This window comes from Medicago truncatula, chromosome 1 (assembly GCF_003473485.1).
Source record: "Medicago truncatula cultivar Jemalong A17 chromosome 1, MtrunA17r5.0-ANR, whole genome shotgun sequence".
In the NCBI taxonomy this organism is placed as follows: domain Eukaryota; kingdom Viridiplantae; phylum Streptophyta; class Magnoliopsida; order Fabales; family Fabaceae; genus Medicago; species Medicago truncatula.
Window position 1 is genome coordinate 44,105,502 of NC_053042.1, and position 25,647 is coordinate 44,131,148.

The following is a 25,647-nucleotide window of genomic DNA, read 5'->3' on the forward strand; positions in this document are numbered from 1 at the left end:
TGTTTTAGCTTTTCCAAAATTTATTGTTTTTTACTAGGTGTTGAAGAAACCAAAGCAATTCAAGTGGACTATTTAGCATGAGCAAGTTTTCGAAGAACTAAAGAAATTTTTGTCGTCAACTCCAGTGTCGATCGAGAAAAGGGGACACAATACTCTGACAACAAAGTGCTACGAGGAGCAAGTTGATGCATTATGCTTCAGAAAAATTGTGCCTTGTGGCACTTTGTTGAAGTAGATTTACTTGCAATCACACCCCGTATTGGTTGAAACGAATTTTTCCAACAAGTAGTTTTTGTTAATCCTTTAAAAAAAGTAGTTTTCTTTAATGACGTTAAAGACTTCAACAACATTTACTTTGTCATTTTCAAACCAAATGTCTAGGTTGCGTGCATTGTTTTCTGCAGATTGAGGTTGTCACAACCCCTCTAGGGTTGTGAACGGTGTTCGTCGCACAAACAAACATTTACTCAACTCTGGCAAGTATAACTACCAACCCGCATACACATTTGAAAATCAAGAGGCGACCAATTGTTTTTGGCAGTTTTCCTCTGTTATCCCCCAACATTCCATAATAAAATGTTTACCAACCAGCAAAATGCCAAAGTTTACATGTACTTAAAAGCATAGTAGAACTTCATAACGTGTACTGTTATATAAAACCTAAAGTACTGAAAAAACTTCATACCAAAATAGTTGCATCATCTTAAAGTTGCAAAATAATGATCACCACTTAATATATAGACAAACCAAAATGAAGGAACTCTTGACAAATCTACAAGTATAAGGAAATACCTATTCTGCAACCTACGAATCTGAAGAAAAAGAATGAAAGGAAACGGGCGAGTTACATAGACTCAATGAGAGAATAAGACACCAAGTGAATAGGAAGGAGAAACAATAATCACACAAATATATAAACACGAAAGTAAATAAATAAAAAACCCGACTTCATAAAATTAGCATTTTCTTTCAATTAAACTTGAATAAACTATGAAATACAATTCCGGCGAAGGATAGTTTGATAAATAGAGGCGTGTTAAATGAATCTCAATGCTAGATGCTCAAATTAATGGTTGTGTGAGGGGAGGAAAATGCATTACACTTGTTTTTGAATATCCGGTAATCTGCTCGGTTTGGCATAATATTCTAGTGTGGCTAAACTTATCGTCGGCCTTACATAACTTTGCCGTGGAGAAATTTTATCAATTTGCAGGTTTGCTGGGAAGTGGAAGGGTGCGGCTGAAAGGTGCAGTGTTATTTAGTTCGCTTGTATATGGGTGCTTTGGAAAGATCGCAACGAAATTTTTTTCAACAAAAACAAAAAAATATCTTTCAACTCTTTAGCTAAGTTCGTTTCATTTAGGGGTTTTGAACATATCAGTTTTTGTGGCTTTAGCACGCATGTTTGTGTGTATGTCAGTGAGTATAAGCATTTAACACAAATATGTAACCCGCTAATTCACTTGGCTAATTGAACAGCATTCAATAAGAATCTGTTTGTCACCACTTATCAGAAGAATAACCTAGTGAATGGTACCTTTTCCACAGTTTACTGCAACACTGTCTTCTGAGGTGTGCGAAAGAGCATTGGCTATTAGCGAAACACCAAAGACTGTCAGGCCCACAGAAACACACTGGCACCACCTAATAATAAATTTTATAGTCAATAAAAAAATCTTTGATCAAAATACACAACAAGCAACTATGTAGTAAAGCAACCTTGCAACACTCTTGAGATTTTCAATGTGTTCATCAATCGTTTGTTGAGACACATAAAATGGCCCATTGTGAGGTCGCTGAATTCGAATGGCTCCAGCAGAATCTCTGACAGGCTGATCATACAGTTTAAAATTATTTTTTGTGAAAAAAAACAGGTTAGAAACAACAAACGGTTAATATTAGAGAATAATTTTGATACACGGTCAAAGTAAATTTTTTACACTGTCAACCAATCACAACTCATCATTTGTATGACTTTTAAGTTAAATATGATAATCTCAAACTTTTTTATTGTTCGAACGGTTATGACTGACTGAAAGTGTAAAATATGTTTACACTGTTGGTACATATGAATTAAATCATTAATATTATTAGCCAGAGTTGATAAAATGTAAATAGGAAGTAGACACATAAGAAAAATAGATATTGCAATCTGTTTTTAGAATTCAAAATTTCTATTATAATATCATATGGTCTGAGTGTAATGCATCTAATTTTTTAGAAACAGAAATAGTAAAGTTCAGAGTTTAAGTACACATAATGTGAAGTTGATTTTATTTAAGCATATCAAATGATCAAATCGACAAGAAGCTTTTCCTATCTAAAATTTACACCACGTGTATAAATCACAGCAATACATGCATGTTTAATGAAATTATTGTTCCAGCAAGTAACCTATTATATCTTGCAATCTTGCACCATAAGGAATCTACTTTGCAACACTTCAAATGCCAATTATAATGAAATTATGTACTATATAGTATAAAACTAACTCAGTGCTTCAAACTAATTAGATTACCTGACCAACAACAGTTAAGGAAGTTCCAACCGGAAGTACCCGTTCAATCCTCTTGAAGCCAAGAATCTGAAAATATTGTTTCATGATTACATAAACAACTCAATGATTCAATTTTTCTTTTATTATTTGCATTAGGGGATAGAAGAGTTTGGATCCAACACTCCCACCTTTATAAGTTGGAAGTGCTCCGATTTTTCATGAAAAGGTATCCGATCTGATTTTTCATGAAAACGTGTCTCCGTCGAATTTTCAAATGTTGAGCTTCCAACAGGTAATTCAAAACCAGTACCACCCCAAGCTCTAACCACAAGCGCACGACCGGTCCCATCATCCTAATTAACAAATGGAATTGAATGACTTGTTATATTAAATATTTATTTGAAGTAAATTTGGTTTTAACTCGGAATATATATTCTGCTAAACAAGCATCCCATCATCCAGATATAACTAGTAACAACAAAAACTACATCATTAGAGAAACAAAAATAAAACACACACCAGATACCAAAGAGCCTCTTTATGATTGACTGATTTTAACTCATAACCCGGTGTCCAAGAATCAGCCTCACCGCATTTCTTTGTAACAGGCTCAACAGAACCCTTGCTTTCCTTTTTTCCCTTAATTTCAACATCTCGTTTAAGATGATGTTCCTCTACCTAATAAAAAAATTGCAAAACAGGTATAATATAGTTGCAAAGGACTAAAATGAGATAAGTAGCATCATTATCATTAAAAAAGAATGTTAATCGAAAATTGAAGTTTACATACTCGTTCTTCGACTATTGCACCTCCTAAACCACTCAACTCGCCCGTAATTGGGGCTTCACAAACAACTCTGCCAGAAATTGTAACAACCCTGGGTAATATATTTGCATCCATCAGATGAGCTGAAAAGTGAAGAATCAATCAAAAACCATCATCAATAATCAAGTAGTACGCTATTATATAATAAGAGTGTATCTAACCATAAAAACTTGGAACATGTAGATTCAAGAAGCATAGGGAAAAAAATAATCAATAAATAAAGAAGTTTGAGTTCGTAGTAATGGACACATGCCTAAGTCCTCGAGCTTGCAGCGGGGAACCGATTGAAGAATTTCGGCATTCCTGTAAAAAATATAGCAATGATTATTATAAAGAAGAAGAAGAAGAAAACATTATATGGAATGGAATTGCACTAACGAACTACCTGTTAGGGCTTTTGCCGATATAGTAAAGAACAGCAGCAACGGAACAGCAGATACCACCATAAACAAGAAAATCCCCCATCAAAATTACCTTTGGAGGAAGAAGAGCCTCGCGAAACGTGAAGGTTTTGGGAGGGTTTTGAATTGAATAAACCTAAAGATGGGAAGTCGTTAGTGCCGTTTTTTCTTGGCTAATCGTAAGTGCACTTTTCTTTTTGGAGTTATTAGTGCAATTTTCTATTTGGAGTGGATTTATGGAGTGTGTTCTTTTTTTTTTTTTTTTTGCCAAAGAGTTTTTTTTTTATTGTAGCCTCGTTTTAATACGCCAATTCATATTTTTTTTCTATACATTTTCCCTTTCAAATAAATTAGTGTGTTAGTCCTATAAATTATAGCTCAACTGACAAAAATACATAAATTATTAGACCGGACGTCTTGATCGGGGTTCGGACCCTTGCACCTTCACTTTGTGTGTGTGAGTTTATGATGACGTCATTTCTTCTATGTACCAAAAAAAAAATTAATGTGTTATCTTTTTTTCATAACAAAAAATTGTTAGTTACTTTTGTAAAAAAAAAATAAAAAATTGTTAGTTACTCTCCCTCCCTCTCTCTAATAAAACCTATTTTTTCACGCATTTTATTGCTCACATAACAAACAATTGTCAATAATCTAAAGAGCAATGCTAGATATCAAGAAAGATTTTTTCAAGAAAAATTCAAGAATGACATGTCAAAATAATCACCCTTAGATTTTATTAAGAAATTGTACTGAAATTAATGTTAGCCAATAAAATCTCTGTCGGGCCGGAAATCATGGGGTGGTGGGTGTTATGTATTATTTTTTTTTTTTTTTATGAAAGGAATAAATGAGACTGAAATCTAAGGGTGATTATTGTGCCATGTCATTCTTGAATATTTCTTGATAAATCATTCTTGATATCTAGCATTTTTCTAATCTAAATATCGTACGCATCTTTTTTAATAATTGTAAAACAAAATAAAATTTATTACAACTTTTTTAAAAGTTGTTCTTTTATTTTACACATGAAATATTTAAAAGTTGTTCTTTTATTATACTCATCTTATTTATACAATTACAACTTTTCATGGAATATTTAGATTTGTAAATAACAAAAAACAAAGTCTGTTTAAAAAAAAAAACAAAAACTTGAGCTTTCCAAATATATAGCATTAAATAGCTTTATTGAAAAAGAATAAAAGGATACAATTGACAAATTGTACCTTTAAAAAAGAATGAAGTCATTAATTCAAATGCATATGATTAAATAACTAAACACATTATGTTATGCAATAAACTCAAAACAAAAGATCAAAGAAGAGGAAGGAGAAGATGAAAGCACTTTGTATTATTCTCTTCACAAGTGTGTCTTTGCAATACAATATTAGCCCTATTTATAATACACAAGATGAGTAAGTGAGTGATCAAGGCAATTAAAGTCCACTAACTATTTCACTTACTAATGGGAGTTATAAGAAGGTGAAAAATGGAAGTTATAATAAGGTGGAAGACTTAAGGATGGACATCCACTAAGTCATTATTTCATAACACTCCCCCTTGGATGTCCATCAGGATATGCTTCATTAAAACCTTATTAGAGAAAAACTCAATGGAAAAAAATTCTAGTGAAGGAAAAAGAGTACAACATCCTTTTGTGTCATAATCTGCTTCGTTAAAAACCTTATCAGGAAAACCCAATGGGATAAAACCATGGTTAAGGAAAAAAGAGTGCAGAACACGTATTTGTCTTCCCCTCATAAAGACAACGAAGAAGTCCAAATAATATTTTTATACTAGTTCATTGATGTGGTGTTAGCATTTTCAAACAATTGGGTGATATTTTTCTTACTCTAAGGTACAAATTGTATGCTTGACTTTAATTGCAGCAATATCTGTATTGACAAAACTAAAACACCACAATATATATAATAAGCAAAATACATTAGTGTCCTCACTTGACCAATTCAAGTTGTGCATAATTTTTTTGAGGACATGATCCTTACTCACATCAAGTGACATCACAATCATTCTAGTACATAATCAATTAAATTTGTCCATATATAACCATTTATATAATAACAAATTTTAGAATCTCTTCAGGATTTCTAATATCCTTAAAATGGACAAATGATGTCATCTTTTCAATAATTTTGATAGTTTGTGTTACGCAAATGAAATCCTTCAGGGAGTTTCATATATCACTATCAAGTGAGTCATATAAATAAATTGTAACTCATCTTTCATATAATTTGAGCCTTTCATGTGCTACTGAACTTAATCAAGTATGAAAAAGTTCTTGAATTCACTTCAGGTGAATTTATCCTTAAAGAATATATGTCTCTTAAAAATAAATGGTAGATATTTACCTATTCACTTCAGGTGAACATATCAAACTCTACGTATATGTATTTTACCTCTTTTCGCGTGAAAAATCATACATAACTAATTAACTTCACATCTTCGAATGTGTGGACTACAGGTCCAAAAGATTCAGTTTTACAAAGCGAATTTGATTTTACTAGAATTGCCTCTTTTCATCTGCAGATATTTTCTTTTTCTATAATCTTTAATAGACTTTAACTCATGATCCTCAATATTACTTATCACATATAGCGCTATATTATATTCAAAAACACATTGACGTTGATTTCATTTCGGTTCTATAGCATTCCATTGAGATCTTTCATTCATGACATAATTTATTAATATTTCATAAGTTTCAAGTACCTAATTAGTTCTTCTGGAACTGATAAATAAGTTATGTCAGAAAACTCTTTAGAGTTTCTATATCCTTGTTTGGGCTATGTTCCTTTAAGCTCCTTTTCTTAATCAAGGATTTTTATATTTGGAATCGATTGATCTATCATGCTTCATGCACGATTGAGACTCATTTGCATATTAGATTATACGACAAGGACATCTATTTCATTTGGAGCATTAGCAGCTGATATTTGATTTATTTACCTTTGCAAATGAGTTATATCTTGAGGATCAAGACGAGACAATAATATTTCCTTTTTAATAATTTATTTAAACTTCAGGTTCACATTTTCAGCTGCTTATCATCTCCCCCTAATATTGGAAAAAACTAATCCATCAATTGATAATCAGCCTACTGGGCTGTAAATAAGATGGCTTAGCACAATTAATGATAGATGGAGATTCATTTCAAATATATTGTCCCAATATTCTTTCAAGATTTATCTTAGTGCATTATATTGGAGCAATTGTGATATACACAACACATCCAAAATCCACTTAGATGAGAAATGCCAGGTTGTTAACCTAAAACCAATGATAGATTAAAGGGGGGACATATATATAGTAATGTGTTGGCTTGATGCAAATCAATATCTCAACATACAAGATTATTGATTCCCAAAATAGTGTTTATATGACAAGCTCTCTAACCAAACTAGAGTTTATAAGGTATGGTCTGATAAGTATCAATCATACAATTAACTTTAGACGTCTAAAGAATGGATCTTCAAGTCCATTTTTATGAGCATATGCTATCAGCTGTTCAATTGTAATTTGAATGATACTTATCAAATGCTTTCAGAAAATAAACTCTTAGTCAAATTGTTGACCTAATACTCTCACAAATTTGTTTTTTGCATCATAATAGATCCGGGATAACCCAACCGTCTTGCCAACGATTTGTAAACTTCTGGTTTATAATAATATGTGCTTCTATTGCACTAATTTTCTTCAAAAATGTAATAAATTTCTATGTGACCTAGAGGAATATAATGCATTCTCATTGTGTGATTTTATTCCTCGATATATTTTCTCTTTTGGAGCCTTCAATAAATTTTATACTGCCAAATGTAATAATATAATTAGTTTATTTGTATCGCCTATCTAAACATTTTTATAGTCTTTTGCATAATAAATCTTTCATTTACAAACAATTATTGTGCTCGTTAGAGAATCCAAGTTCTAGGAGCAATGCTCGAAACCTCGAAATAGTTTATGCATACTTTTTAGAAGCAATCAATAATACAAATCTAATTTATACTTATTCTGTCAACTAACAAGAATCCCAAGTCAAAACAATATTATTCCTAAACTTAATCTTTTCAAAAGAAGTAATAACATCACATTCACAACCACAATAATTAAAATTTCATTAGTAAAGCAACTATATTAGCATTCTACCAAAAAAAAAAATGTGGAGCACAAATTATAAGTATCCAACATGTAAAAGAGATGACGTTACCTCTAATTTCTTTATGTCTTGCGAGAGCTCATACATAGTAAAGTTCATAGTCATAAATAATAATAATAGAATTTTACCATAAACACAACATCCATTATACGAAACAAATAGTATGGATCATTAAAAAATAAATAAGGTTTAATTTATCATGTGCGACTTCATCATTTCAATCAATGAATACTCTAATATTCAATCACAAATTTGTTTTATCTTTCAAAATTTTCTTAATGTTATTTTCTCAATTTTGCTACTCCATAGTACATTCAAGAGGTATAAATAATTTTTTTAATTCTTTTGATAAAATTTATACTAAGATCAAATAGATCTTATATATATAAATTGTGGTCAAGAACTCCACAAACCTCTATGCACAATAAGCAAGTAAAATCACAATCTTTGCAATCCTTCAAGGATGATTTAATATTAAATTTTAGTTCTTCACGAGCTATTTCTAAATTTTCATAAACAATTATCAAAAAACTTCTTTATTTGAGCGATCCTTAAAAAAAATCTTCGAGAACTTTATTACATTCTTACCGTGTAACTTTCAATACCTTCATTTTAAAAGTTATACAAGGTAAAATAAATATTATTTTCAATCATAAATCTATCAACATCAAGGAAGATCATGATTTATGCTATCCTTCGAGGATGCTAGATATTAAATATTTAGTTCTTCCAAGAACTATCTTAAACCTTCATAAACAATGATAAAATTTTGATTGTTTGCAATCCTTCAGGGATGCTTTAATCTTAATTTATTTTAAACTCTTTCAGGAATTATATCACACATGATCTTAATAATTGGAGAACAATTCTTTTGCACAATCCTTCAGGAATACTCGATATTAAATTATTAAAATTTTTATTGAGAATATCAAACATGCTAATGTGTTAACTAAATAATATTCAATAAAAAAAAAATTAAAAGTATAAAATTCAGTATATGTTAACAAAGATCTAGTTCTTTAAGAACTTACAACAAACCTCTATCGAGAACAACAAAGAAAATTTACGAATGCTTGATATTAAATTATTCGTTCTTTTAGAACTATCTTCTCCTTCAAAAATATATATATATATATATATATATATATATATATATATATATATTCATTCTTTGAATAATCCTTCCGGGATGCTTTGATATTAAGACAAAACATAGTTCTTCAAGAACTATATCATAAAATCTTCATTTTTTGTATAATCCTTCTGGAATGTTTCAACGTTAAAGTCAACGTTGATGATGGTTCACAAATAATGATCAAGTAAAATTCATTGTTTGAACAATCCTTCAAGAATTGATAATATCAAATATAATTTTTCTGGAACTATATCTCAATTTTTTTAACAACGGTGATAATGAAATTAATTCTTTGTATAATCCATTCAAAATGCTTCAATGTTGAATTTTTAGGGTATTCATAAAGAATAGACAAGCATGATATGTTGTATTAGCTAACCAAAATTCTGAATAAGCTTTCTATAAAAAATTCTAAATAATAAGAAAAATGATTCTTGCAATGAAATTAATAGATTATGCCATCACTCATTTGGCATAAATTGTCGGTGCTAGTACACTCTAATACTTTCATGTTACGAATATGAATATGAATAAATAACTATAAAGAATATGAAAAGAAATACGAATATGTTAACTTTTTCCATAACTTCATACACCTATTCTAGCGCATATTATAATATTAGATATCATACAAATAAATTTCAGCCGCACAACGGATCATCATCTAATTGCATTTTTAAAAGTATACCGAGAACATACAACACACTAAACAATAACATGAAAAATAAGAATCGGTATTACCTCATAGCTTCGTGCCGATAACGTATTATGAAATAATATCAAAACAAAAGATTAAAGAAGAGAAAGGAGAAGATGAAAACACTTTATATTATTCTCTTCACAAATGTGTCTTTGCAATACAATATGAACCCTATTTATAGTACACAAGATGAGTAAGTGAGTGATCAAGGCAATTAAGGTCCACTAACTATTCACTTACTAATGGGAGTTATAGGAAGGTGGAAAATGGAAGTTATAGTAAGGTGGAAGACTTAAGGATGGACATCCACCGAATCATTATTTCATAACACATTATATATAGTGATATTTTGATATAATTATCTATATTTTTGTTGGTCAAATTCCGTTAAAATTGTATTGATTTATTTTTATAAAAGTTGCATTTTTCGATGTTTCATGTAATTTGGGAGTTTTTCAGATTCTATAATCCCAAAAAGTCAAATAATACTTCAAATTTTAGAATTCGAATAGCGGCAAAATTGAAAATTTGGAAGATGCGTACGAAACTTGAGAGATAAGAAATTATATATAATTGCCATTGACCATACTGTTACTGATGGATTCTGAAGGTACAATTCCTCAATAACATGATTATAAAAAGAATCCATAATTTGTGCAACACCTCAAAAAATTTAGTATCACCAAAAAAGATAGCAACTACACAAGTAACCACTCAAACTATTTGATTTTATATAAAACTAAAGTCAAAGACAACTCTTATCACTAATTATGCATCACACAGAAGTCGCAAAAAAAATCCTACTCAAATTAAGGCCTAATAAAAATATGGAACTCATGATCAAATCTACAATCCCAAAGACAATCTACTCCACAAGTTGGGAAACCGGAGGGAAAAGAAAACATATTTGAAAAGTCAAAGAAACTTAGTATGAGCATAATAAACAAAGTGAATATGAAGTTGAAGTAGGAAATGTACAAGAGCCTTCACCAAAAACCAACCTTTAAACTTAATTTCTCTGTAAAACTGAAGATATGAATCCATAATAAGCTATATACATAAATAACTGTAAACAGCTCCAAACATATCACATTTCCTCTATTTAATCACACTATAAACACATAGGTCATGTTATCTTTTCGTTACAACAAATAGATCCTCGCCTGTAATCAGACAATTCATAAGTTGTATTATCTCTTGTTATGGCAAACGATTTGAATAGTGGTCGTATTATCTCATTCTTACATAGCAAAGAATGAACTATTGGTTCATTCTGTTAGAATTTGCAGAGAGATTTTGATTTAGATTTTGTATTGTCACCAAATGAATAAATACAATGAAAGGAGTTAGTTTATATAAGATGCTATTTAGACTAAGCTATTCTAACTGAATGAAAAACTACTTTACTAATTACAGATCAGTTAGTTGGTTGCAAGGGAAACTATACAGTGCGACACTCCTTAGGCTAAGCTATTGTGTATAGTACGAGTGAGGATCCTCTAGGTGTAGTGCATGCTAAATAGAGTGAGAGAGTTATGATTGCTTTAATATTCCACCGCAATCTCAACTGGGTGATGTATCACACGGAATGAGCTTGGCGCACAAGTCATCAAAGTGTGAAGGAGATAGTGGTTTAGGCATAGTGTCTGCATACTGCAGATGACTAGGAACATGAGACACTACAAGTTACCTTTGAATCACCTTTTCTTGAACAAAAAATAAGTCAAGCTCTCTATATGTTTAGTTTTGGCATGGAGAACTGGGTTGTGGGAGAGCGCAATAGTACTCATATTGCGACAAAGGATAGTAGGAGATGCAAAAGGAAAACTGAGCTCAGTTGCAACAATTAGATCCAACACAGTTCAGAGGTCGCCGATGCCATACTTCGGTATTCACATTCTGTGCTGAAGTGAGACGCCACATACTACTTTTTATGTCACCAAGAGACTAGATTGGGGCCAAGATAGATACATGCCAATCTGCATCATAATATGCTTTGAGGAACGCATGGTAAGTTGAGATAGGTTTGATGCAGCCCAATGTGCATCAGTAGGTTAAGACATGATTGTCAAATTTTATTAACCGAAAAGCAAATATTTGGTCTTGTGATGGTTGCATACTGAAGAGCACCAACCACAAACAGATAATGAGTGGGATATGGATATGAGGATTCTTGCAAGAATATCTCCTATGTATTTACTTTGAGACAAGAGGAGAGATCCATCTGAGTGAGATTTCACTTCAATGCCTAGGAAGTAATACAATGTGCCAAGATCCTTAAGAGAGAAAACTGAGTTGAGCTGGGAAACAAGGGAAGGAATAAGTGATGGATTATCGTCCGTGACAATAATATCATCCACAATTGGTATGAATTTGGGAATAAGTGTATATCTTATCCAAGATTTGCCACAATTGTTTGCATTGAATGACATTTGTAACCATTTCCTTCGTCGTGTTTGATTGAAGCTATGAGAGGAGAGTTTGATCACAAACTTTCCATAGTTTGAATTCAGGAAGAAACGAGATTCACGTTGCTATCTTCTAAAGACAAAAATTTGAAGGAATTTGTGGATTAACAAGGTGATTATAAAGCTTATGAGACTTTACCACCGGTTCAACTTGTTGACACTAAGGCAGATAGTTCTGCCGCTTTTGTGTGTCAAGATTCTAAGATAATGCAGAAAAATGGTTGTGACTCGAACAACATCCGAATGACAGAAATGGCATCGCCGGAGAAGAAGATGGACTAGCATCCGATGCTGGCATAATCTCCATGGATCCAGAAGGGCTTTGAGATACCATATTAAGGAATGAACTCTTGGCTCATTCTGTTAGAATTTGCAGAGAGCATCTGTTTTACATTTTGTATTTTCACTGAATGAATGATAACAATGAAATGAATTCTGTTGAGATTTGTCTTCAAATTTGTGGTCTGGAAGAATAGGGAAATCGTGACACGAATTTGGCATCGTGACACGATTTAGTGGTGCCGTGAGCTAGGTTGCAGGGTGCCAAATCGTGACACGATTGTGGTAAATCGTGACACGATTGTGCAAACTTGCTCGTTAAGTTTCCATGATAAGGACTGGTCATACCTTGGGACGGATGCACCAATCGTGACACGATCAGGAAATCGTGACACGATTTTATCAGTGGAAGGCATGTATTTAAGTGTTCTTGTGCAGATTTGAAGAGAGAGTTGGAAGAGAGAGAAACTTGGGAAATCAAAGGGAGCAACTCTAGGGTTTAGGGTTCTTTGATTAGAGTATCTCTTGGGTTGAAAACATGGGAAACACCTTGTAGAGAGAAAATCATTGAGTGTCTTGGTGAGATTGGGAAAAGGGTAGAAATTAGGGTTAGTTCATTGTGAACTTGTCTAATCTAATTTCTTGTAACCTTTTGTATCCCTTTTGTAAGAACTCTTTGATAGTGGATTGGAGAGTACAATCTCTCCTCCAGAGTAGGTCAAGTTTGGACCGAACTGGGTGAACAATCTCTTGGTGTCTTTGTTTTCTTCTTCCCTCTCCTTTTATCTTGTGATTGTGTATTGTGTTTCTCACTTGTTTCCTAGATTAGATCTAGGTGGTGTTTTGTTGATTATTGCTTGCACACACACTTTGTTTTGGTGGTTACCACTCTCCTTTGCTCCACACATCATAGTTTGCATTGGTGTGGTTTCGTCCGGGATTCACAACAAATTCCTTTATATAGGATCATCTTTAAAGTAAGCTATTGTAACTGAATCTCAAACTAGTTTAACTAACTGAGACAGTTCAGTTAAGTCGTTTCACAGGGAAACTATACAATATGATACTCCTAATGCTAAACTAGCGTGTACAGTATGAGTGAGGATCCTCCAAGTGTCGTGGATGCTAAATACAATAAAAGCTATGCTTGATTTATTTAACATTACAGCAAACATTCTCCACAAAAACTATATAATCTCTGTCACGTCAAACGACACACCTCAAGAGTCTATGTCTTATCAACTTTTCATAATTCTAATCAATGTCATGAGAATTTGTTCTCATGCAACAGTTGCTCAAATAATCATACAATCCACATCACTGTTAAAAAATTATACAATTATTATTGATCATTGTCATAATTAAAACTATTCTCTCTATTTATTATTTTTTATACAATTTTCTTACTTTCTTAGTTTTATTTATTTTAAGATATTCTCTCATGTATATATATTTATTTATACATATTCATTATGCAATGTTATTCATTCTAAACTATTCTACTAACTATCTGGAACAAGATTTGAAATCCTAGCTACTCGTCGTTAGTTCAGTTGCCCCAGTTTATTTTTCAATTTAGTTGTTGATTGTCCAAGGGGAAAGCCTTAATTTTCAAGTAACATGCTTGGATAAGTGAAAAGAATTTAATAAGATTTTGTTTGTCACCACCACTAATCAGAAGAATATCCCAGTATACAGTACCTTTTTCACAGTTCACTGCAACGTCTTCTACGATGTAACAAATAGTAGATGCGGGCAGCTATTTGAAAAGCACCAAGCACTATCAGGCCCGTAGAAGTATACTCACACGACCTAAAAATAGATTTTAGTCAATAAAACAATGTTGTAGACCAAAACACAAAAAACGACTATAAAGTAAAGCAACCTAGCATAATTCACAAATTTTGCAGCGTGTTCATCAATCGCTTTGCTAGAGACATAAAATGGCCCTTTGGGAGGTCGCTGAATTCGAATGGTCCCGTCATCATCTTTAGAGGCCTGATCATACAGTTAAAAAATAATTCTTGTAAAAAGACAGGTTTTAAACAGCAAAAGATTAATATTAGAGGATAATTTGGATACACTAGGTGTAAAACCTTTTACATTGACAACCAATCACAACTCATATACGATGAAAGTCAAACTTTTTTAGTGATTGAACAGTTGTGATTGACTGTTATGTAATAAATATTTTTACCCGAGTTCATAAAATGTAAAGAGGCACTAAGTACTCATATTCTATTATAATATTGTATTTAGCGAGTGTAATCCATTTCATTTTTTAGAAATAGAAATGGTTAAGATTAAAGTTTGAGTACTCATAATGAAGTTAATTTTACTTAAGTGTATCAAATGACAAAATCTACAAGAAGCTTTTACACCCCGGGTATAAAATCACAGCAACGCATGTTTAATGAAATTATTGTTCCAATAAGTAACCTGTTATATCTTGTATTAGGAATCTACTTCTCAACGCTCCAAATACCAATTATAATGAGATTTTATAATCTATAGAGTATAGAACTATCTATATTCTTGAAACTAATATATTACATGACCTTCTTAAAAAAAAATAATATATATTACCTGACCAACAACAGTTAAAGCAGTTCCAACCGGAAGTACTCGTTCAATCCTCTTCAATCCCTTGACCTGAAAGTATGATTTCATGACAAAATAAACACCTTAGTGCTTTAATTTTTTATATTGTTTGCAGGAGAGGTGGGTAGTAGAGATTGGATCTAACACTCCCACCTTTATAAGTTGAATATGATCCGATGTTTCATTTATTTGTGTCTGCTCCAACTTTTCAAATGTTGAGGTTCCAGCAGGTAATACAAAATCAGTGCCACCACGAGCTCCAACCACAAGCACACGACCAGTCCCATCATCCTAATTAACACATGGAATTGAATGACTTGTTATATTACATATTTATTTGAGAAAGAAGTGTCACATCATCCTAATTACTAGTAAAACCATAAATTTCATCATTAGAGGAACAAAGAAAACCAACACACCAGATACCAAGGAACCTCTTTACGATTGGATGATAATAACGAACTATGGTTTTTCCAGTAAATATCTATTTTTCCATTCTGTGTTTGTGTAGCAGCATCCTTGCATTGTCCAATAGAAATATCCCGTTGAAGATAATGTCGCTCTTCCTAAAAATAAAATTGCAAAACAGGTATAGTATAGTTGCAAAGGGATAAAATGAGTAAGCGATATCATTATAAAAGAAGAGATAATTCATGCTAGTCAGAAATTGAAGTCTACATACTCTTTCTTCAACTATTACACCTCTTAAACCAGTTATCTCGCACTTAATTGGGGTTTCAGAAACAACGTTGCCAGAAATTGCAACAAGCAATGGTAACCTTTCAACATCCAGTAGTTGTTCTGAAAAGTGAAGAATCCCAACCATGATCAGAAACCACAGCAGCACAAATTGCTTCATCAAGAATCAAGTAGTACACTATAATATAATGAAAGAGTATATCATTTTCTTATAAAAGATACTTGCCTAACTCCTTCAGCTCATTGAACCGGGGAATGGATTCAAGAGTTTCCACATGCCTGTACAATAATTAAAATAATGATTACAATAACAAAGAAGAAAACGTTATATGGAAAGTAACGGCACTAGCTAATGACATTGCAGTGATACCTGACATTGTCTCTGTTGAAAAAGTTAACAGCAGCAGCAGCCAAACAGTAAGAAACGCCTCCCGCAAAAAATAAATCCATCAAAACCACCTTAACAACAAGAATACTAACCAATTAGAGCTAATTCATAGTTGTTATACGATGTCTAATCTTTAACTCACTCACAATCTATGAAGCACCGACACGACATCGACACATATGACTACACTGAATTATGCGATTTTCTCAAATTATTAGCGGTGTTGGTGTGTCAGTGTCCATCTCGTGCCTGGTTTCCATGTTCGTATCCGTGCTTCATAGCTCACAATTAACCAATCACTAAAATAACCTTATTAAATAAAAGTGTTAAAATATGCTGCATATTTCTAGAATTTTCTAGAATGTATTAGTAGTTTATAAAATGATTTACATGCCTAGATTTCTCTAGAATAGTTTAGTATGTTTTAGAATTAATTAATACTACACATGTAGTAGGAAATTTCATGAACAATCTAGAAAGAACTATCTCCACACTATAAATAGGCAAGATGTACTCATTTGTAATCAATCCAATTTGGAGCAATACAATCTATTCTTGCTCCAAGTCCTCACACTACTTACTACTATATTTCAACTATCAACCAAAGCCTTCTTCACTATCCAACTACACTCTAAACTATCACTACTGCCCAAAATACTAACAAAAAGGAACATAACAACATCGAAAAGAACTAATCATAATCAAAATGGCTTGCTTGCAGAATTAAAGAAAGATAATAGAAACAAAAAAAGCAACATAAAATGTAGAAGAAAAAAATCAACAGCATAAACATGGAAATAATATCGCAAATACCTAGAGTTCCAAAATGCGACAGGGAAACAACAAATTTCAGATAAAGAGATGAGATGAGTCGCAAATCAATAATGAAAGCAAATTAAACATAACAGTAAAAAAGATAAAGATAAACAATAACAAAAAAAAAAAAAACGTGAAAGAGAATTACACAGCGTAGAGGAAAAGGAAATTGGCTAATCGATCAAGAAATCAGGGAGGAGACAAGACAAAATGCGGAGAAGAAGAAGAAGAAGAGTCGCGCCTGAAGGCTTTGCTAGGGTTTTGGATTGAATAGTCTAATATAGTAATACTTCTTGTCACGCAAGAAAGAAGGAATCTATCAAATTAGTTCAGATTTTGTGCTATGGTTTGTTTGGATGAAGTGTTTAGGAGTGAATGACTTGCTTTTATTTTGTAAAGGAAAATGTTAAGCAGGGCCTTTGGGGTGAGGCACTAGTTAGAGCATCCATAATGAAGAGATATTTATTTTTGGATTTTTCAATAGATCTCACGCGTACACATCTCTTGTTTATTTTTGAATGGGTTTTGTTATCGAATGTCACCCGGACACTCTTTAAGCATGCTAAATAAAGTCATTATTCTTTCAAAATTAAAAAGTTTTCAATTTCCAATGCACTGAGTACACAAACTTTTATAAAAAGTTACTATTTAAAGTTCTTAACTAGTGTCCGGGGGCACTAGTTAATATTTCCCAACCTAATAAGCACTAAATCCCTCCAACCCAGATCTCACACAAAGTTATTAAATGGGACCCGCTAATCAACTATCAATAATTTTATCATTACATTTTAATTTTTTAATATTAAAAAGGTGTGGGTCCCGCTTAAAGTTGTGGGTCTTAAGTAAGACTCCGGGTCTTATAAGACCCTGAAAAATATTCTCCCCGATGAGATACCTAATACGTACCGGGTCTTAAATGTTTAAGACTCTTCCGTTGAAGATGGTCTTAAGGAATAAAAAATGATTATATAATAAATGATTTTAGAAAATGAGTTTTAGATGACCCTTTTTTAAATTAGGACATTGTGAAATGAGTTTTAGAAAATTGAATTAACAAAATCATAAATGATTATATAATACTTCAAAAACACTTAATTTATTTAAAAAAATATATATTTTACATAGTTCGTAGTTTAAAAAATAAAAGTGAGCTCTCCCCTCCTAAATCCTCCATCCAAACACACCTTAAGTGATTAATTTTTTTTTAGGTCTTGCTAACAAGTGCCCCAATGGTATTGTCAACCAATGAAAAGAAACTTTGTCTTAAAATACAAATCAAACACATGTAAAAATGATAACTACATAATTTTCAGTGTAAAAACTACTATTATTGCATATTTAAACAATATCCCAAAAACAATTGTTAGTATTTTTTCATTTAATTATGATAAAACTCTTATCATGTGGTAAATCAGTTTTATCAATTGTAGTAAGTAAAATTGTTAAATGAAGTGAAAGTCAATAAACAATGGTATATTAGAAGGGAAATGCTAACCGGTGTTTCAATGGCACTGGTTATAAATACAACAAAAGGAGATTATATTGTTATTAGCGTTCGTCTTTCTGCTCTTTTTATTGCGCTAACACGTGTAAATTAAGAATGGTATTTTATATGAAATTTTGATTAAAATTATAAATAAAAATATTTATGACTTTCAAATTGTAACAAACCTAACAAGTAACAAAAATGTTTATCTTTTTAAACGACAACAATAATTTGGCAAGTATAATATAAAGTTCCCCTAAAAAAGTATAATACAGTTCTTGTCTTTTTTAATAATAAATATAGGAAAATTGTTTGAGGACATAATTGAAATAATATAAAAGTCAACCCAAAATTCCAATATCCCAATATAACATAAATACAGAAAAGTCAGTCCAAAAAATCACCAATCTTGGAGATAAAGACAAATTTTAGTAGATTTCCATGAGTTTAGCTCACTTGGTAAGGGATAATATATATATATATATATATAGGGGTCGGAGTTCGAACCTCGGACATCACACTTATTCACTTTTAAGATGAATTTCTCTAACCGCTAGACTACTTATTAAAAAAAAAAAAATAAATAATATTTTCAAACATATATCTTTTCTAAATCTAAACAAGAAAAACATACATAGTTTGTGGGCGAACACTATAAAGCTAAATCTTTTTTTTTTTTTTTTGCTTTTGCACTGGTTTCCGACCCACCAAGGATGAGCGACTAATCCGGCTCGTGTGTAGAGGCATGCATACTGGCCAACCGTTGTTCCCCCTGGAAATCGAACCCGGTATTCCCCGAATACGTCCTTGGAAAGAGCTCCTTGCCACTCGAGCCCAAGCAACTTGGTTACTATAAAGCTAAATCTTTAAGCAAGGCTACTCGAGGGCAAAAACACACCAACATAAATGTTAAGCATGGGATCTTTTATTTGAATACCCATGGAGCTTCTAAGGGGAGAGAAGATAAAACAAGTTGTGGAGTTTATCTGTGCAGATTTTTTTGGCTAAACTCGGCAATTCTTCAACTCACAACTCATGAGATTCTTATCCATTTATTTCCGCCTTCCAGAGCTATGGATAAGAAGCTTCATGAGCCCAAGTGGAGCAGCTCTATGAGCCAGGGCGGGGAGAGATTCATGAGCCCAAGTGGAGCAGCTCCATGAGTCAGGGTGGGAAGAGATTGATGGATAATAAGTTTATGAATTGAAGAAACATCGAGTTTGACCAAAATTTTTGCACAAATATTTCAAGGGTTATGATAACCGGTGCCTTTAGGCACTAGTTAAGAAAATAAAAAATGGTAAGTTTGCATTGAATTCAATAATTATTTAACTTTTCAAAAGTCAAATCTATCACTTTTCACTATTTCCCAATACAACATTTTTAAATTTATCCTCTTAACCAATGCACATATTTATGAAATCTTGGTGTTGGTTTTTGGAAAAAATAAAAGGTTATTGAAATACTATTAAATTCTAAATTAATTGAAGGTATTTTTTTAAAAATGTAAATTAATCCACGGAAATTAGTATAGGGGAGAAGCAAATTTAAAAACTTGAAAGAAACACACTCCAAGGTTCTAAATCAACACCATCAGACCAACACAAGTGGGCTTGAAAGTATTTTAAAAAATGATATCATTAAATAAAATAAACTTCATTAATTAAAAGTTGTAAATATTTTAAACCATAAAGTTAGATTTTTGTTTATATGTACATATTACTAAAATAAAGTAGCTAAAGAAAATAGGACAGTTTTCTCTATCTTTCTGATGCCACGTGTCAGTGACGTATCAATATCCATAATCAGTACTACAACGTATAGTCCAAAAGATAGCACCTCCAACCTGGTGTCAAAAAAAATTCAAGTCCGATCCTCTATGAAAAAAAAATTCCAAAATGACCCACTTTTTTTTTGTCCCTTTCCTCCATTCCCGCCATTTGAAACGGCGGGAATGAGCCGCCGTCTGACACATGTCCCATCAGGATTGGCCACCTTTTTTTTTTTTCATTACCGCCATTTCAAATGGCGGGACTGATTTTTTTTTTTTTTTTTTTTTTGTTTTTTTTTGCAACATTTGTTTACATTAAAACACAACAAATAATAATGATAAATAAAAATATAGTAATGATAATTATATCAACATCAACTGTCATTCTTTGTCTATGAATTTGATGAATATTTTTTTTGAAGTTTTTGATTATTTTTTTTTATAAAAAGGATAACTATGTTGTTATTTTATAACATAAAAGACTAAATCGTTACAAAAAAAAAAGATTAAGGACGAAAATGTTACCTAAAATTAAGTTAAGGGACTAATTATGTAATTTTGCCTTAAATTAAATATATCATTAAACAACACACATATAGAAACATTGTGAGCACTTACCACATGAGATACATTATCTCTTAATTGTAGCTTATGATGTTCAATATGTACAGAACATAATTCATAAGTGGTATGATCTCTTCGTAATGGTAAACAGTTTAGACATGGGTCGTACTATCTTATCCTTACGGCAGACAGTTTCTACATGAATTGTAATATCTCTTTGTTGCATCAAACAAAACACCTATAGAAATTCTATATTCGCTTTCCGCATAAGATACATTATCTCTTCGTTGCAGTGTAAGATGTTTGTTCATAGAATACATTTTCTTCTCAACTTTTCATAATTCCGATCAATGTCGTGTGAATTTGATCTCGTGCAACACTTTCTCAAAATAATCATACAATCCACATCATTGTAGAAAGATTATACAACAAAATTATTATTGATTGTAGTCATAATTAAAACTATTCTCTCTATATATTATTTTCTATTGTTGATACCGTTTCCTTAGCATCTTATTTTTCTTTATTTTGAGATATTCTCTCTTGTATCTATATTTGCTTTGGAATGTACATCTCTTGTGTAATGCAAGTTAATCGTTCTAAACTATTCAACTTGGAATTTACAGCAAGATTTGAAATCCTAGCTCCTAGTCTTTTTGGTTCAGCTGCAATAGACCATTGTCAACAAGGCTAGCACTAGTTTATTTTTCAATTTAATTATTTGGAAGTGTCCAAGAGAAAAGCCCTGTTTTCCAAGAGACATGCTTGGCTGGTTGAAAATCATTCAATAAGATTATGTTTGTAACCACTATTGACATGAGAAGAATAACCCAATAGATTGTACCTTTTTCACATTTCAGTGCAACGCCGCCTTCCAAGATAATAACAGTGGATGCGGCTAGTAAACAAGCACCAATCATTGTCAGGGCCACAGAATTATCCTTACAATACCTAATAAGAAATTTTAGTCAATAAAAAATTCTTGTAGACCAAAAGACACAAAACCAACTATAAAGTAAAGCAACCTTGCATAATCCACGAAATTTGCAATGTTTTCATCAATCGTTTTGCCAGAGACATAAAATGGCCCTTTAAGAGGTCGTTGAATTCGAACGGTCCCATCATCATCTTTAGAGGCCTGATCATACAATTTTAAAATTATTATTGTAAAAGAAGGGGGTTTGAAACAGCAAATGATTAGTATTATTAACCACAGTTGATAAAATGTAAATAGAATGCAGTCTTTCTTTTGAACCAAAACGTCTATAATAATAATATAATTTTCATATGTTGTAACTCTAATGCATTTCAGTTTTTAGAAATAGCAATGGTACCATCCGAGTTTGAATACTCATAATGGGGAGTTTTAAGGAAATGATTGGTCCACACGTAACTTGTTATATTGCACCTTTAGCAATCTACTTTGCAACACTCTAAATACCAATTGTCATAAAATTATGTAATATGTAGAGAATAAATCTAACTATATTCTTGAAAGTAATTAAATTACCTCACCAACAACATTCAAGGAAGTTCCAACCAGAAGTACCCGTTCAATTCTCTTGAGTCCAAGGATCTGAAAGTATGATTTCATGTCAAAATAAGCATGATCAGTGCTTTTATTGTTTGTTGTTTGCAGGGAACAGAAGAGATTGGACCTAACAATCTCACCTTTTCATCTTCGAGATAGCTCGATATTTCAGACGGCTCAAATTTTGATCCTTCAGCAGGTAATACAAAATCAGTGGCACCACATGCACACGATCAGTCCCGTCATCCTTAAAAAAATTAAATGAAGGATTTGTTATCATAATTTTTTTTATCATTATTTATTTGAAGTGAATTTTGTTATTACTAATTTACTATCATTTCCTATTTTTGGCTCAAGGAGGGACAGAAATTGAATTTAAGAAAATAACAACAAAAATTGCATTAGAGAAACAGAAACAAACTACACACCAGGTACCATGGAACCTCTTTTGGAATTGATGATATGAGCCTAGAATGCTGTGTCCATGAAAAAACATCATTCTTGTCAAAAAAGGAATCAGCATAACTGCATGTCTTTTTGTGCTCAATAGCACACTCGCATTTCTCTTTTCGCTCAACCTTTTTAAGATAATGTTCCTCTACCTAAAAAGAAAATTAGAAAACAGGTGCAGTATTAGTTGCAAAGGGCTAAAATGAAAGTGATTATTCATGCTCGTCAGAAATTGAAGTCTACATACACTTTCGTCAACTATTACACCACTTAAACCGCTAATCTTGCACTTGATTGGGGTTTCAAAAGCAACTTCGCCAGAAATTGAAACAACCATAGGTAATTTTTCTGCATCCAACAGTTGTGCTGAAAAGTGAAGAATCCCAAGCGTGATCAGAAACCACAGCAGCCCAAATTGCAACATCAATAATCAATATATGTCTTTAGCCTGGTTGAAAGCCAATAAGGTTGTTTTTAGGTTTGGTTCTGAGATGTGGTGCTCAAGTTCCTTACAATGTTTGGGCATCACGTAATGGTTTGTTTGGTTGTTTGTTTGACTCTTTATTTGTAGAGTAGTTCTTTTGGCACACCTTGTGCTAGAAGAGTTGCTTTTGGTGATTAATATAATTCCATTTTTGATTGTTCAAAAAAAAAAAGTAGTAAGAAAGACGATGAAAGTTCATCTGAACTCTCCTTCATCACAATAGAAACTTACATCAGTTATGTTACTGCTAATTGGAATATATATCAAAGGGGTCATTGTCTTATCTTAGGGGCACTGTTTTTGCAATAAATTAATAGTAGTATAGAAAGTTTGAATCCCTTAAAAAAGAAACATACATACCTAGGTCCTTCAGCTGATTGACCCGGGTAACAGATTTAAGAATTTCTGCATCCCTGTACAAAAATAACAACAATAATTATTATAAAACATTAGAGATGGAATGGCAGAAAGTAACAGCAGATTGTGGAGATAAGTACATACTTGTCACTGGTTCTGGCGGAAACGTAAGCAGCAGCAGCAGCGAAGCAAGTAATGCCGCCAAAAACAAGGAAAGGCTCCATCAAAGCCACCTTCACAACAGTAAGATTAAACCTAATTCATTCACACTTAACTTAGATTTCGTGTCACGCAAGAGAGTCTAATCGTCAAGGTTAAGCTATTTTCACAAAATAAAATAAAAAAGGGTTTTGCTTCACAAACTTACCCTAATAATATTTGTGTTTAGGATAACTAGACCATCGACCCGTGCTCCGCACGGGTCATACCAGCAAAGAGCTTCGAAGATAAGTAACTTATTCTATAATAAGTGTATGGCAATAGTTCATATTGATGCGCGTCAAACAAACAAAAACGGTACATACCAGCAAAGAGCTTCGAAGATAAGTATACGCATAATATTCGAATTGATTGCAGGCTGGATCAACCAAAGTAACATAACGGTACAACTCACGGCCAATTTCTTTTGTAAGGTTTGTTCTCAAAAGCATATAATTATGCGTCACATATTGCATATTTTGCGATCATTAAATCCATTCATGTATATTACCTTGCTCACTTCTCCATACTCAAAATGAACATGGACTAAAACAATAGTTGCTATCTAGCATGTAACATACTATAATTTACTTTAGCTTTTACAAAAACTGACAACACAAATCATGGTGAATTGTTTTCTTCTACACCTCCTCAATCGATTAGTTTAGATCAAATTTGATTGTAATGGTGTTTAAGTTATATCTATCCGCTTGATATTATATAGTGCATTCATAACTTCTGAGTATTCAATTCATGAAAAAAAGAAAACATAATAATTAAAAAAGATCATGGTCCGAACAGCATAGAATGTTAAACAACGAAATACACGACAACAATAACGCTAAGGGTCAAAATATAGCCATGTGTAAAAACACTTAGTTCAGCTTAAAAACTAAAAGTAGTCTGCAACAATACTTCAACTAATTACGGGTGCAATTACGATCCACATTATGCATCAATCTCATTTCTTTAGGCTCAATCTTCACACGGACCATTTTGGCTGGCTTTGTAATAGATGCATCGCCAATCTCATCTCGAAGAGCATCAAGGGACTCAATACGGTCAGTCAGCCGCTTAGCTCCTACTTTGCTAACCGGTGTTTCTTCCAAATTAACCGTGCTGCAAGAATCACCGCCTTGTACGTTCACCTAACAAAAGCATATATGGTGATTTGAGTCAATAATTTCACTTAATATTTTTCTTACGTGTAATATAGTAAGCATAATGCAAAACATAAACATGGATTAATAAAACCACTGACCTTTCAAGCAATGTAGTGCAAGCAACGTTTCAAATTAACGGTAAGACATGTTAACTTAGGTTTTTGACACCGCCCAACAAATTATATGGAAGGAGTGAGGCAAGTTTGATGGGTGCAATTGCCATGCATATATATAGAGTAAGATAGCATGTGTTATTGGGCAAAGGGTGTATGGGAAGGTGTAACACTTAATGTTGCATTAAATGAAGTAGTTGGGAACCAAAACAAAAGGTCACATTATGGCTGGTGCATATATGAGGGAAATTTAAATTTCAAAAACCTGAAGGAAGCATTTAATGGGATGTTGGTAGCTTGCAAGACACGACTTGGATTAGTTTTAAAATGTTTCATGGACACCCTTTTCTCCATACATAAATTGTAGTGAGAGACAATAAATATAAGTTTTTTTTTTGTGTGTGTGAGGACCACATAGATACATGTCACAATTGTGTATAGGTGGACAAGTGGTACGTGCCACCTAAAGTGGTCTATGTATCACTACTCTTGTGTTTATTGGACAATCTTAACTTCATAACTAAAAGCTTATTTTTTATTAAAAAA

General features: G+C 32.3%; 2 protein-coding genes and 1 long non-coding RNA gene across 3 annotated transcripts; all 3 read right to left on the reverse strand.

The window, feature by feature from the left end:
• Window positions 1–665: 665 nt before the first annotated feature.
• LOC11417119 (E3 ubiquitin-protein ligase SP1) lies at window positions 666–3,402 on the reverse strand. Its single transcript, XM_003591577.4, has 6 exons — window positions 3,288–3,402; window positions 3,017–3,175; window positions 2,686–2,850; window positions 2,519–2,584; window positions 1,720–1,832; window positions 666–1,644 (listed from the first exon to the last, which is right to left on the reverse strand). The coding sequence occupies exons 1-6, from the start codon at window positions 3,396–3,398 to the stop codon at window positions 1,524–1,526; spliced, it is 735 nt and encodes a 244-aa protein (XP_003591625.2). The 5' UTR covers window positions 3,399–3,402; the 3' UTR covers window positions 666–1,523.
• Window positions 3,403–13,705: 10,303 nt separating this feature from the next.
• LOC25484806 (uncharacterized) lies at window positions 13,706–24,071 on the reverse strand. The gene is made up of 17 exons (XM_039831160.1): window positions 23,772–24,071; window positions 23,631–23,683; window positions 23,034–23,152; window positions 22,765–22,938; window positions 22,477–22,583; window positions 22,333–22,381; window positions 21,831–21,943; window positions 21,650–21,756; window positions 21,377–21,470; window positions 16,151–16,255; window positions 16,007–16,059; window positions 15,764–15,882; window positions 15,501–15,647; window positions 15,235–15,372; window positions 15,067–15,132; window positions 14,366–14,478; window positions 13,706–14,292 (listed from the first exon to the last, which is right to left on the reverse strand). Exons 1-17 carry the CDS (start codon window positions 23,849–23,851, stop codon window positions 14,187–14,189), a joined length of 1,743 nt encoding a protein of 580 aa, XP_039687094.1. The 5' UTR covers window positions 23,852–24,071; the 3' UTR covers window positions 13,706–14,186.
• Window positions 24,072–24,401: 330 nt separating this feature from the next.
• LOC120577426 (uncharacterized) lies at window positions 24,402–25,192 on the reverse strand. The gene is made up of 2 exons (XR_005643515.1): window positions 25,087–25,192; window positions 24,402–24,973 (listed from the first exon to the last, which is right to left on the reverse strand). It is a non-coding gene; the product is annotated as an uncharacterized lncRNA (long non-coding RNA).
• Window positions 25,193–25,647: the final 455 nt, after the last annotated feature.

Bases quoted from the DNA above. Each gene is read 5' to 3' on its own strand.
- LOC25484806 (XM_039831160.1), bottom strand. From the start codon at position 23,851: ATGGAGCCTTTCCTTGTTTTTGGCGGCATTACTTGCTTCGCTGCTGCT. The intron at 22,382-22,476 runs GTGAGATTGTTA...TCATACTTTCAG, and splicing joins GCTATCTCGAAGATGAAAAG to ATCCTTGGACTCAAGAGAAT. The intron at 14,479-15,066 runs GTAATATATATT...CTGTATGATCAG, and splicing joins CTTTAACTGTTGTTGGTCAG to GCCTCTAAAGATGATGACGG.
- LOC11417119 (XM_003591577.4), bottom strand. From the start codon at position 3,398: ATGGATGCAAATATATTACCCAGGGTTGTTACAATTTCTGGCAGAGTT. The intron at 2,585-2,685 runs GTGGGAGTGTTG...CAATATTTTCAG, and splicing joins AGCACTTCCAACTTATAAAG to ATTCTTGGCTTCAAGAGGAT. The intron at 1,833-2,518 runs GTAATCTAATTA...CTGTATGATCAG, and splicing joins CCTTAACTGTTGTTGGTCAG to CCTGTCAGAGATTCTGCTGG.